The 13027-nt window shown below is 37.8% G+C and overlaps 1 protein-coding gene across 6 annotated transcripts in view; it reads left to right on the top strand.

Moving 5' to 3' along the window:
• The window catches only part of ralgapa2.L (Ral GTPase activating protein, alpha subunit 2 (catalytic) L homeolog), a 223123-nt gene that overhangs the window by 99382 nt on the left and 110714 nt on the right, over nt 1-13027 (top strand). For 5 of the 6 annotated variants that reach the window (XM_041562670.1, XM_041562669.1, XM_041562672.1 and 2 more), the window contains 4 exons: nt 3993-4121; nt 7595-7723; nt 9453-9511; nt 9799-9907. In XM_041562670.1, coding sequence (XP_041418604.1) covers nt 3993-4121; nt 7595-7723; nt 9453-9511; nt 9799-9907 — 426 coding nt within the window. The remainder of the gene's footprint in view (nt 1-3992; nt 4122-7594; nt 7724-9452; nt 9512-9798; nt 9908-13027) is intronic. The other variant, XM_018262908.2, reaches the window with a different exon arrangement.

The following is a 13027-nucleotide window of genomic DNA, read 5'->3' as shown; positions in this document are numbered from 1 at the left end:
GTGTTGTTTTCTCCCTGTATGCAAGTTTGAGGCTTTGATGAAAGCCACTTCTATTGACTTCACAAGGGAGTCTCTAAAGAGCACCAAACTGAACATGTTAAAAGGAATTATTTTGGGGGTAGATTGTTGTGTTTAGCTAGGTTCTGTATACAGATAAAAATGCAATTGCAAAAAATACATGTTTGTATTGTTTGGCTTTTTAGGGTCTGGCCACACGTGCAGATTCGGGAGATTAGTCGCCAGGCGACAAATCTCCTCTACTTTGCGGCGACTAATCTCCCCGATCTGCCTTCCCCTGCCTTCCGACAGCTAAAATGTAAATCACCTGGGGGCAGGAACACGGAACGCTTGGTTTTCCGAAGTTGCCCGTAATTGCCTCACGAGGAAACTTAGGGCAACTAAGGAAAATGAAGTGCTCCGTGTCCCTGCCCCCAGGCGATTTTAGCCGGGGGAAGGCAGATTGGGGAGATTAGTCGCCGCGAAGAAGAGGAGATTTGCCGACTGGCGACTAATGCCCCCTGAATCTGCGCATGTGGCCAGACCCTTACTTTTAGACTACTTGTTTTTTTCTTGATTATTTTTGGTTTTTGTATTAATAGAGTAAAAGAATGATTTAGTGTACTTTAAAAAAAAAAAAAAAAAAACAGTGAGCCCAAAACCTCTTCCACTCCCCTGCAAGTTCTCCCCCTTGTTTGTCCATTGATTGGAACTTCTCATCTATCAGAGCCTCTGCCATACGGCCCCTGACTAGATAACCCCTGGCCCTGTCCCCCCAACAGACCCCATCCCTGATGTCTGTCCTGACCATAGATATATTGCTCCTTTTGCTCTGATTTTGTTTCATAAGTTCAACTTGACCACTCCATAATCAAACTGATCGTTGGGTTCATTTCACATTGATTTTATGATATAACCACAGGGCCTAGTAAAAAAAAAAAAGTCTAAATTGCACAAATGCCATTTCAGTAGCAACCAATTAGGTATTTGCTTTCAATTTCAAACTTATTTGTAGACTTTTCAAAACTGTTTTCTGATTTGGTTGTTATTATCAGGTGTAGTTTAGTACCTCTGTTCATACATCCGACTTCAGATTCACTTTTGTGTGGGAAGAAGCCAGTGACTAACCAAGTAAAAAATATGTAAGAGCTGTATCATTTGTCTGCTCTGAAATCTTAATATCATGTGACTTTGAAGCTCTGAACAACTAAAATCCGCAAATCGTCAATAGGATTCTGTCATGATTTTTATGATGTAATTTTCATTTCTAAATTACACTGTTTACACTGCAAATAATTCACTCTACAATCTAAAATTTAATTCCTGAACCAGCAAGTAAATGTATTTTTACTATTAATATTGGTGTGTAGGCACCATCTCAGGTCATTTTGCCTGGTCATGTGCTTTCAGAAAGAGCCAGCACTTTAATATGGAACTGCTTTCTGGCAGGCTGTTGTTTCTCCTACCCAATGTAACTGAATGTGTCACATTGGGACCTGGATTTTACTATTGAGTGCAGATCTACCAGGCAGCTGTTATCTTCCCATTGTTCTGTTGTTAGGATGCTGTAGGAGAAAAGGAGGTGGTGATACCACTCCAACTTGCATTACAGCAGTAAAGACTGACCGAAGTTTATCAGAGCACAAATCACATGACTGGGGGCAGCTGGGAAACTGACTTTATGTCTAGCCCCATTTTAGATTTCAAAATGAAATATAAAAAAATCTGTTTGCTCTTTTGAAAAATGATCAGAATTCTGCTGGAGCAGTTCCATTAGCTGATGCGTTTTGAAGGGAAAAAAAATGTTCCCATGACAGTGTCCCTTTAAATTGCAAGTTAGGATTTAGGTGGGGTTAAATTTGGGCGTATCTAAAAATGAATTTGGAATATCTGATGTGTATAGATGCCATGTAGAAGCTGGTTGATGAGTGTAGATGCCAGCTTCTACATGGGCAAAGCAGCATCCTATATGCATTCATTCTGTTTAAAGCTGTGGGGGGCACCAAAATTGCCAGATTATGTTGTGTTTTTGCCCAAAAATGAGGGCTGTTGCTTTTTTTTTGGATTTCTGTTGCCCCTAGTCTACTTTAAATCTAGCCATCTAAGAAAGTTTTATTTAGCCTATGACTTAAGTGCTCATGGAACTCGAAATGCATAAATTGATAGAGATGTTGCTCAAATATTTTTTTTTTCTGTGTGTGGTAACCTTCGTGGGTTTTTTTTGAGTGCCTAGTTTCCCGTTTTCTGTGTTTGGAGTAGTATGCCCCAAATGCCCTGCTATATCAACCGCAAATTGCACAAAAATGTACCTTAGGTGCTGAACAATGCAGTGCATAGTATGAATAAAATAAGGTGCAAATATAATTGAACTGTTCTTTCTCAGTACAAGTATGGGACCTGTTATCCAGAATGCTCGGGACCTGGGGTTTTCCGGATAGCGGATCTTTCTGTAATTTGGGTCTTCATGCCCTAAGTCTACTAGAAATTAATTTAAACATTAAATAAGGACAATAGGCTGGTTTTGCTTCCAATAAGGATTAATTATATCTTAGTTGGGATCAAGCACAAGCTACTGTTTTATTATTATAGATAAAAAGGAAATAATTTTTAAAAATTTTGGATTATTTGGATAAAATGGAGTCTATCGGAGCTTTCTGGATATCGGGTTTTCGGATAAGGGATCCTATACCTGTACTTTGTCTCCTCTTAAGCAAAAAAATAAGCAAAATTGAACTTGGACTACATCCCTCTAGGGTTTAAATTGAGACATTTCCTAAGGCAAAGAAAAGGCAACTTCTTGTCATTGACCTGTTACAGGACTGCAATTACCCTCGCCTAGTACAGGTATGGGACCTTTTATCCAGCATGCTCGGGACTTGGGGTTTTATGGATAATTCATCTTTCCATAGTTTGGATCTTCATCCCTTAAGTCTACTAGAAAATCATGTAAATATTAATTAAACTCAATAAGATGGGTTTGCTTCCAGTAAGGATTAGTTATATTTTAGTTTGGATCAAGTATAATGTACTGTTTTATTATTAGAGAATAAGGAAATCATTTTTAAAAATCTGAATTATTTGATTATAATGAAGTCTATGGGAGATGGCCTTTCCGTAATTCTAAGCTTTCTGAATAATGGGTTTCTGGATAACTGATCCCATACCTGTACTTGAGATTACAGTTTGATTACAGATGAAAGACTAAGCTTTGCCCATCCCAATCCCTCTTACTGCTATATATTTATGGACTACATTTACAGTTTATAATACAAGATCAGTAGCAACGTTTATGCTTTCTGTGTTCAGGCTTATATGTGCACATTTATTCTTTTTTTCCTCTTTCCAGGGCCGGATTTACGTAATGGGAACCCCTAGGCCCGCTGTAGTTCATCACCCCCCCGTCCCCTCCCTTTTATTCATTTATATTTTCATCATTGGGACCGGAGCAATGGGGATTAGTGGGAAATTTAAAAATTTTTTGTATTTTTTGTATCTCCTGCGCATACCCAGTGTTGCTGAACCAATGTGGGTGTGGTAAGGCAGCATGCCACCCCCTAAAATCCTGCCGCCCTCAGGGCCGGATTTATGTAAGCGGTGCCCGACGCCAGCACCGGACGATTCTCGTGAGTGCCCTCCCATGGCTGCGCGGTCCTAGCGCCGGCCCCTGTGCGCACCAGTACTGGAGCACACAGTGCTCCTTAGGATGTAGCAGGGCGGTGTGCCACCCCTAAAATTTTGCTGCCCTTGGCCTGGGCCTTTGTGGCCTCGCCACAAATCCGGGCCTGCCCCTTTCTAAAATCAGGAAATTATATGCTAAAATGGATGGGTTGCTATGCATCTATATCTGTCAAATTTGGAAGGAGACAGGGCTATAACGTTTTATTTATTTTAAAAAAAAAAATATAAAGTATATTGCTTTGATTCTAATTTTTCTACATTAAAGGGCTTACAAAAATTATGTTCAAGAACCTTTTACAATTTAATTTTTTTTGCAGGACATATTGAATGCAGTCATAAGGCATTGTCCATCTCGCTTTTTCTTCCTTGGCCTTCCTGGATTCACCATGCTCATAGGGGACTTCATCACGGCTGCTGCCCGGGTACTGAGTGCAGACATGTTGGAGGTAAGTATGACAATGCTAAACCTGTATTCCCTATGGAGAAAGCACAAGAGCTAACAAGGTTCAGATTTCTTCACTCCAACAGGTGTCAACTCATTAGTGCAACGTGAAACGGGTCTCTGGAGGAGAAATACCATGGCAGCTGATGTGTGAAATTGCAGGATAGGATGACACTCTGGTATTGCAGAGGTGTTTCATCAAAGAGAAAGCATACCCTCGCTAATATTGTGCCATTAACTGCAGCGGCTTTGGTTTCACATCCTCATTAACTGTCCTCAATAAAAAGGTTGGAAATCCAAGGTTCAGTTAGGTTCTGTTGTAGTCTTGTATTGAACAGAGAAATAAAAAGCAGAGTATTGCCAATCAGCCTGTCATTAGAATAAAAAAGGGAACTTTGTGGCAGAGTAACAGAAAAAAATATTTGTTTTCTTTTAGGCAGTGTTGTGTATATGTAAATTATTGCTAGAGGAATCTAGGAATAAATGATTGGTATATATAACCCAGAAATATCACATACAGCTCAATGCAAAGTGTAATTGCTCTGATGCTGTACTACGGTGTGTGCACTTTATTTTACATTCGTGTTGGTGAGCTAAACTAGTTTCATGAATAAGTTCTGAATAAGTCATTGCATGTATGTGTTTCTTAGCAATATCAGTCCCTATTGTAGTAAACAGAATGCTGATACTCCTGCATAGGGGCTAGTACAGGTACAGGATCCGTTATCCAGAGATCCATTATCCAGAAAGCTCCGAATTGCTGGAAGGCCATCTCCCATAAACTCTATCTTTATAAATTAATTACATTTTTTTTAAACATGTTTCATTTTTCTCTGTAACAACAGAACATTACCTTGTAAAGGTATGGGATCCGTTATCTGGAAACACATTATTCAGAAAGCGCCAAATTACAGAAAAGCCGTTTCCCATAGACTCCATTTAATTCAAACTTTTACGTGAGCCAAACTAATATATAATTAATCCTTATTGGAAACAAAGGCAGTCTGTTGGGTTCATTTAATGTTTACACTATTTTCTAGTGGACTTGAGGTATGAAGATCCGAATTATGGAAAGATCCCTTATTTGGAAAACCCCAGGTCCTGAGTATTCTGGATAACAGGTCCCGAGCATTCTGGAAAACAGGTCCCGAGCATTCTGGAAAACAGGTCCCATACCTGTACTTGATCCCAACTAACATACAATTAATCCTTGTTGGTAGGGAAACAACCCTATTGGGTTTATTGTTTAAACTATTTTAGCAGATTTAAGGTAAAAAGATCCAAATTAGTGTTCGTTTCTCAGAGCTGCTGGGGACATATTCATCTGAAAGATCCATTACACAGAAAATCCCAGCTCCCAAGCATTTTGGATAACAGGTCCCATACCTGTATAAAGTTACAGAGAGCTTCTTTCAAGGAATGTAAGAATTGCTTAGACAATGTCCGAATCAGTGGCCCTAAATTATGTTGGACAACAGAAGCTAAACTCACTGGAAAGTTTATCCTTATTCCCTGCGATCTAGCATCCACAGCAAGCCATTCAATAAAGAATATGGAGCCACAGGAATACATGTTTAGTATCTACATATAACCTAGAAACATCAGTTTTATTTGTTAAATGTAAAGGAAAATATAATGCCCTGACTTGGTGTGTTGGATTCTTTGACTTAAAAAACCAGCTATTTCAGTATTTCAGTTCCCAATGTTTTTGTACCATATAACAAAAAAAATAAATTTTGGTAAGCAAGCCTGTTCGAGGATAAGACGAGGTAATCGGCTCTGGCTATCAGGAGAGAATAAAAGAACGTGCAGAAAAAAGGAAAGGTTAATTGTGTCTCATGGGAAGAATAATTCCCATTATAAGTAGCACTTGTAATCAGCCACTGTCATCACCAGCACTTGCCCGCTGTAAGACACTGCACAAATAATTATTGGAAAATGGCTAACAGGAAGTAAAATCAATCGAGGGACAGGGCTGATTTGAAATAAATATACCTGAGCTTAGAGAAATAGCTATATAACTTAACCTTTCCTCTGAAGTCATTATTGTTTAGCTGCAAGCCTAATGTGATTTCAGCTTTAACCCCTTAAGATGTAGACACATCACCAGTTTTGATTTGTGACTATATATAAATGTATGTGTGTATATATATCTATATATATATATATATATATCTATATCTATATCTATATCTATATCTATATATATATATATATATATATATATATATATATATATATCTATATCTATATCTATATCTATATCTATATATCTATATCTATATCTATATCTATATATATATATATATATCTATATCTATATCTATATCTAACATTATAATATATTTATATTATTTATTCTGAAATCTGTACAATTTATTTTATTTTTTGACACAACCTTACAAATAGAGGTGGATTAAACCAGTATTTCAGCAAACAATCAACGCCTTTCCTTGTAAGTAAATGGTAGGTTATGAGAGTAATGTTATTTCAAATACATAAGTATGGGACTTGTTATCCAGGATGCTTGGGACCTGGGATTTTCTGGATAATGGATCTTTCTGTAATTTGGATCTTCATACCTTAAGTCTACTAAGAAATCATGTAAATATTAAATAAGCCCAATAGGCTGGTTTTGCATACAATATGGATTGATGATATCTTAAGGTGGCCATACACGGATAGATCCGCTCGTTTGGCGATGTCGCCAAACGAGCGGATCTCCCTCCGATATGCCCACCTTGAGGTGGGCAATATCGGGCTGATCCGATCGTGGGCCCTAGGGCCCAACGATCGGATCCTAGCGTTCGCCAAACGGGCGGTCGGATCGCGGGACCGCATCAACTAACAGATGCGGCCGCGATCCGACGGGATTTTTAATCCCATCCGATCGAGATCTGGCCGACTTTCGGCCAGATCTCGATCGGGGAAGCCCGTCGGGGGCCCCCATACACGGGCCAATAAGCTGCCGACACGGTCTGTCGGCAGCTTTTATCGGCCCGTGTATGGCCACCTTAAGTTTGGATCAAGTACAAGGTACTGTTTTATTATTACAGAGAAAAAGGAAATCATTTTTAAAAATTTGGATGTGGATAAAATGGAGTCAATGGAAGATGGCATTCCTGTAATTAACAGCCTGGATAACGGGTTTCTGGCACTGGGCTTGTAGAGGAATGGGTTGGGGTGAATCATGGAGGGAGTTTTAGCATAATTATGCCATGGTGAGGGCAGATCAAGGGTGTGAACATGCATGCGAGGGGCATTTTTTTTCATTGCAACTCCTTTAGGGGCCCAGATGACTCATGGGGGATGTCTAATAATTTATTAGTATGATGCCCTATGATTGCTCAAGATGGCCTTGCTGTGCCGTTTATTTATAAGCTTCATTCTTTTGGTAATCTCTCTTGAGACATTTACTCTTTCTACTCATTATAACAGTACTCTTTTGAAAAGCTGTTTATTTTAATCTTCCTATAGGCTCCACGATTGGAAGCTCAGACTATCCTGGGGTCACTTGTTAGCTTTCCAAATGTGTATAAAGATCTCCCATTACTTGGGTCTTCGGCTGGGGAAACGGATACCAGCACAGAACATAAAGATATTAAGGTACATGGAGCTCTGTTATTAAAGGGATACTGTCATGGGAAAAAATTTTTTTTCAAAATGAATCAGTTAATAGTGCTGCTCCAGCAGAATTCTGCACTGAAATCTATTTCTCAAAAGAGCAAACAGATTTTTTTATATTCAGTTTTGAAATATGACATGGGGCTAGACATATTGTCAATTTCCCAGCTGCCCCAAGTCATGTGACTTGTGCTCTGATAAACTTCAATCACCCTTTACTGCTGTACTGCAAGTTGGAGTGATATCACCCCCCTCCCTTCCCCCCCCCAGCAGCCAAACAAAAGAACAATGGGAAGGTAACGAGATAACAGCTCCCTAACACAAGATAACAGCTGCCTGGTAGATCTAAGAACAACACTCAATAGTAAAACCCATGTCCCATTGAGACTCCTTCAGTTACATTAAGAAGTAAAAACAGCATCCTGCCAGAAAGTATTTCTCACCTAAAGTGCAGGCACAAGTCACATGACCAGGGGCAGCTGGGAAATTGACAAAATGTCTAGCCCCATGTCAGATTTCAAAATTGAATATAAAATAATCTGTTTGCTCTTTTGAGAAATGGATTTCAGTGCAGAATTCTGCTGGAGTAGCACTATTAACTGATGTGTTTTGAAAAAAACATGTTTTCCGATGACAGTATCCCTTTAATGTGTTTATTGTAAGTATACAGTGGCTGCAAATAATAAAATATATAACTATTTGAGTAGGGACATATATGATCGGAGAGACTGGAATATAAATAGGAGAGGGCCTGAATAGAAAGACAAGTAATAAAAAGTAGCTATAACAATAAATGTGTAGCCTTACAGAGGATTTGTTATGAGGTCATTTAAAAGCTGGAAAGAGTCAAATAACTAAAAAATGATCAGAAAGGAGAAATGAAGGCCAATTGAAAAGTTGCTTAGAATTATCCATTCTATCACATACTGAATGTTAACTTAAAGGTAAACCACCCCTTTACCTTACCATGCAATCCATTTCAGCTGTGTTTTTGTACTTTATTATACACACGTCTACTTACCTCTACTCTGATGGACACACAGGGTACTTTCATTGGGTATCTCAATGCCACATTAGAGTGCATGGCTGGAAGATGAGTCTTATATATAGCAGGTGCTGCTTTACTAATACATAAAGTAACCTTTTCCTTAAAAGATAGTAGCCTTTTCTTTAAAAGAAAGATAACCAAACTTTTAAGTATTATTCCTGAGCAAAGTTTTGGCACAAACAAGTGTCTCCATATTGCAGTAAGCACCTTTGTGTAAGATGACCACAGCAATGCAAGTTCACGAGTGCTATTTCCACACAATGATTATTTTAATCCATTCCTGGAACTGAATGCATTAACACCTAGGTATCCGCTTTATACCTGTGAGCTAACAATTCTATGCAACCTAATGTTTTGGTTGTATGATAATAGTTTTCAAAGGGTTTCAACTGCTGCTTAACGGTTGTGATTAGAAAGACATTGTCTTTATGATAGATTCTTTTATTACAATGTTTAAGTTCACCCCCTCCACTCATAACGAAGGCTTCTTAATATCTGTGTTGAGAATGTTTTACCCTCTCAGTATATATTGTATATGCATGTCAAATCTGTCTCTTTTAAAGCTAAAAGTAATTGTTAAAATGTGTGTTGAAAGCAATACGCTTATGTGTACTGATTTGTATTTAAGATTTCACTAAGATTATGTATATCTGATTTTTATAGAGCTATTTAATTGATAAACTCTTGAAGAACGCCAAAGATGAGCCTGTGGAAGTAGCTAGGTAAGCCTGAAAGTCAATTTTTAAATTGTCTACCACTTAACCTGGTATATGTTGCCATATGCTGTGCTTTAAAGTTAAGCAGCATCTGGGGACCACAAAGCAGCTATGAAAGTGTTATGGACCCTTTCTACTGTGTGAAATGTGCATGTTATTAACTACATTAAGTAGTTAAATATTTCCTTGTATCAGCATGTTTTATCTAGCTACTTTAATACCGATTGTGGGAACCTGCTCTAATAATGTAATGTTGCAAATACTACTTCTAATATGCCATTTTGTATCCACAGGTGTATTGCAATCTGCTCTCTTGGCCTGTGGATTTGTGAGGAACTTGTACAGAACACCAATCATCCTCAGATTAAGGATGCCATTAACGTCATAGGAGTAACATTAAAGGTACTTTTGTTTCATATATTTAGATGGCCTGTAAAGGTTATATTCTGACAAATATGTGTCTAGTCCATAATAGGACTGTATCAAAATTTGAAAGAGATTTAAAGATACTTAGGGCGTCCGCACTTCTCCCTCGAAGATGAGTTGCGATCAATTGATCAAAATCGTCCGAATACCGAACCGAATCCGAACCCTAATTTGCATATGCAAATTAGTGATGGGAAGGGGAACATTTTTTTACTTTCTTGTTCTGCAACAAAAAGTCACGTGATTTCCCTCCCCCCCCCCTAATTTCCATATGCAAATTAGGATTCGGTTCGGCCGAATCCTGGATTCGGTGCATCGCTAATAAATATATATATATATATATATATATATATATATATATATATATATATGATGAAGGGATCAGCACACTCTTGTAAAGATGAATCAATTGTTTTTATTTGTAATACAGCATTATGTCCAATGTTTCGGTCCCACCTGGGGACCTTTATCAAGCGATATGCAAATTAGGGGTGGGGAGGGAAATCGCATGACTTTTTGTTCCAGAACAAGAAAGTAAAAAAAGTTCCCCTTCCCATATTGGGGTTCGGTATTTGGCCGAATCTTTCACAAAGGATTCTGGGGTTTGGCCGATGTATACACACACACACCACACACACGCCACACACACCACACACACACCCCCCCCAATATATTTAAGACAGAGACATTTTGTGCATACTGCTACTGAAAAATGCCTTACCCTTTAAACAAAACAGGGATTGTTTGTCCATATATTGCAATATATTTAAGCTGGGCAACTACGTCAAAGTCATCCCATATCTGGCCAGTCCTATGCTCAATTTTCATCTGATTCATTAAGAATTCTATTGCTTCATTATACATTTTACAAAGGGACTAAGTTTTACCTGCAACTTACTAGCTGCTTTCAAAGTAAAACTACCAAGCTTGGCTGCCCTTTTATTAGACACCAGTGGGATCTCTGTCTTAAATATATTGATAATGGGTTGAGTGCAGAGGACTCTTGTATATACACATATATACATATACAACATATATTCTCAGACAAGTGTACCAAACATTTATTGCCCTTTTATTGAACGAATGATATTGCCCAGCTGGGCAGCCATTTTCAATACTATTCAATACTATGAAGTAAAACAATAATCACATGTATTAGGCATCATTTGCCAGGGAAAGCAAGCAATAAATCTTTGTTGCTTAACAATAATCACATACTGTGGCTTTTTAGACAGAAATGTATACAGCTCTTCATACCACATAGGCCTAAACATCAACCTGTTGTGAATTTAGTTATAGCTGGTGACATATTGTCCACATTACAATTTGCAGTATGTGTATTTCTCCTATATGTAGAAAAAAACTCTTTAAGACCATATTTATCATGATGTTTAAAACACTGGAGAAAAACATCACCAGTGATGTTGTCCATAGAAGCACACACGGCCATGCATTTTCAATAGTTGCCCAAAGTTGCCTCACAGAGGAAACCTTGGGCGACTATTGAAAACGCATCGCCGCGTGTGCTTTAGCACAGGCGATTTTTCATTGTAGACTATGGGAAAACACGCTGAGGCAGTCGCCAGGCGACTAAATCTCCCCAAATCTGCTCGTGTGGCCTTACCGTAATACTTTGATTTACTTCGGGTGACTTCGGAAAACAAAATGCCCAGTATGTGCTGTCATCGATTTTACTTTATTACCGATGGGGTAATATCGCAGATTTAAACAAGGGTGACCAATCTCCCTTAATGCTAGTACCCTTAAAGAGGTTGTTCACCTTTGAGTTAACTTTTAGTATGATAAAGAGCGGGATATTCTGAGACAATTTGCAATTGGTTTTTATTATTTGTGGTTTTAATAAGAGAATAAGAGACTGGCATATGAATAGGAGAGGGTCTCAATAGAAAGAGGAGTAATAAAAAGCAGCAATAACAATACATTTGTAGCCTTGCAGAGCATTTGTTTTTTAGACGGGGTCAGTGAACCCCATTTCAAATAATAATAATAATAATAATAATAATGATGAAGACTAATCGAAAAGTTGCTTCGAATTGGCCATTCTATAACATACTAAAAGTTAATTTGAAGGTGAACCACCTCTTTAAAGGCATTGATAGAAACTGCTATCACAATATAACCCAGCAGGACATTCCACAACCTCACTGCCTTCACTGTGAAGAACCACCTATGCTACTTCATTTAAAAGTCTAATGGGGTGGCCTCTTGTTCTTTACCTTTAAACCTTTCTTCTGTCAGTAGCTGGTTAAAGGACTGAGCATGGGATCTTTTTAGCCATGAAAAAAGCCAACTTTAACTTATTAATAATAAATAATAGCTTGACTTAAATAAGTACCAGCTTTTGTATGGTGATATAGGGAATGCTATGACACAGACAGCTTTATTCAGTTTGCTTGTTGTAAGCACAAGAATACATTATGTTTACATTTATATTGATAGCTATATCTGTATTATGAATTCATCATCTGTAAAGCACTACTAAGCATAGAAGAATGCACGACCAAGTTATTATTTTTTTCTTCAATGTTCGTTAGCATTTGAACGGAATGAGTCTGGAGAAAGATGAGCTCATTTATGTGCCAGATAATAAGAGCTCATTAACATGAGTATGTTCTTTAGATCTGACTAACCACTCTGGATGCTTGGAATTGAATGTAATCATAGAAAATTCCTAACATGGATGTTCTAAAAAAAACACACAGAACTTTCTTCAGCAGCCCAGAGCTGTGCACCCCCTCTTTTGGTGCTTGATAAGAAGTGCGTGGGTAGGATGTTCCCACTCATGTAGGATTCTTTGAATTCTCCTTTTTTATTTATGCGTTTTATTATTTCTTATTAAACAAAATTACCAACAATTGGACTTCTGAGGTTACTGACATTAATATGTTATTGAATATTGTTGTATTTTCAAGGGGGCCTCCAACCAAGAACAACGTATTGCATGATAAAGGAAAAATGTAATTCTATGACCTTTCAATATACTTTATGTTAATTTTAAATTTTCAATGGTTTTAAAATTCTTTGTAAATGTAATTGAAAGTATTATCTATCTGGCTGTTTATTTATTTATTTTCT

Source organism: Xenopus laevis, chromosome 5L (genome assembly GCF_017654675.1).
Source record: "Xenopus laevis strain J_2021 chromosome 5L, Xenopus_laevis_v10.1, whole genome shotgun sequence".
Taxonomy (NCBI): domain Eukaryota; kingdom Metazoa; phylum Chordata; class Amphibia; order Anura; family Pipidae; genus Xenopus; species Xenopus laevis.
Note: the sequence above shows the minus strand (reverse complement) of the source record. Positions and strands in the feature narration are given on the sequence as shown.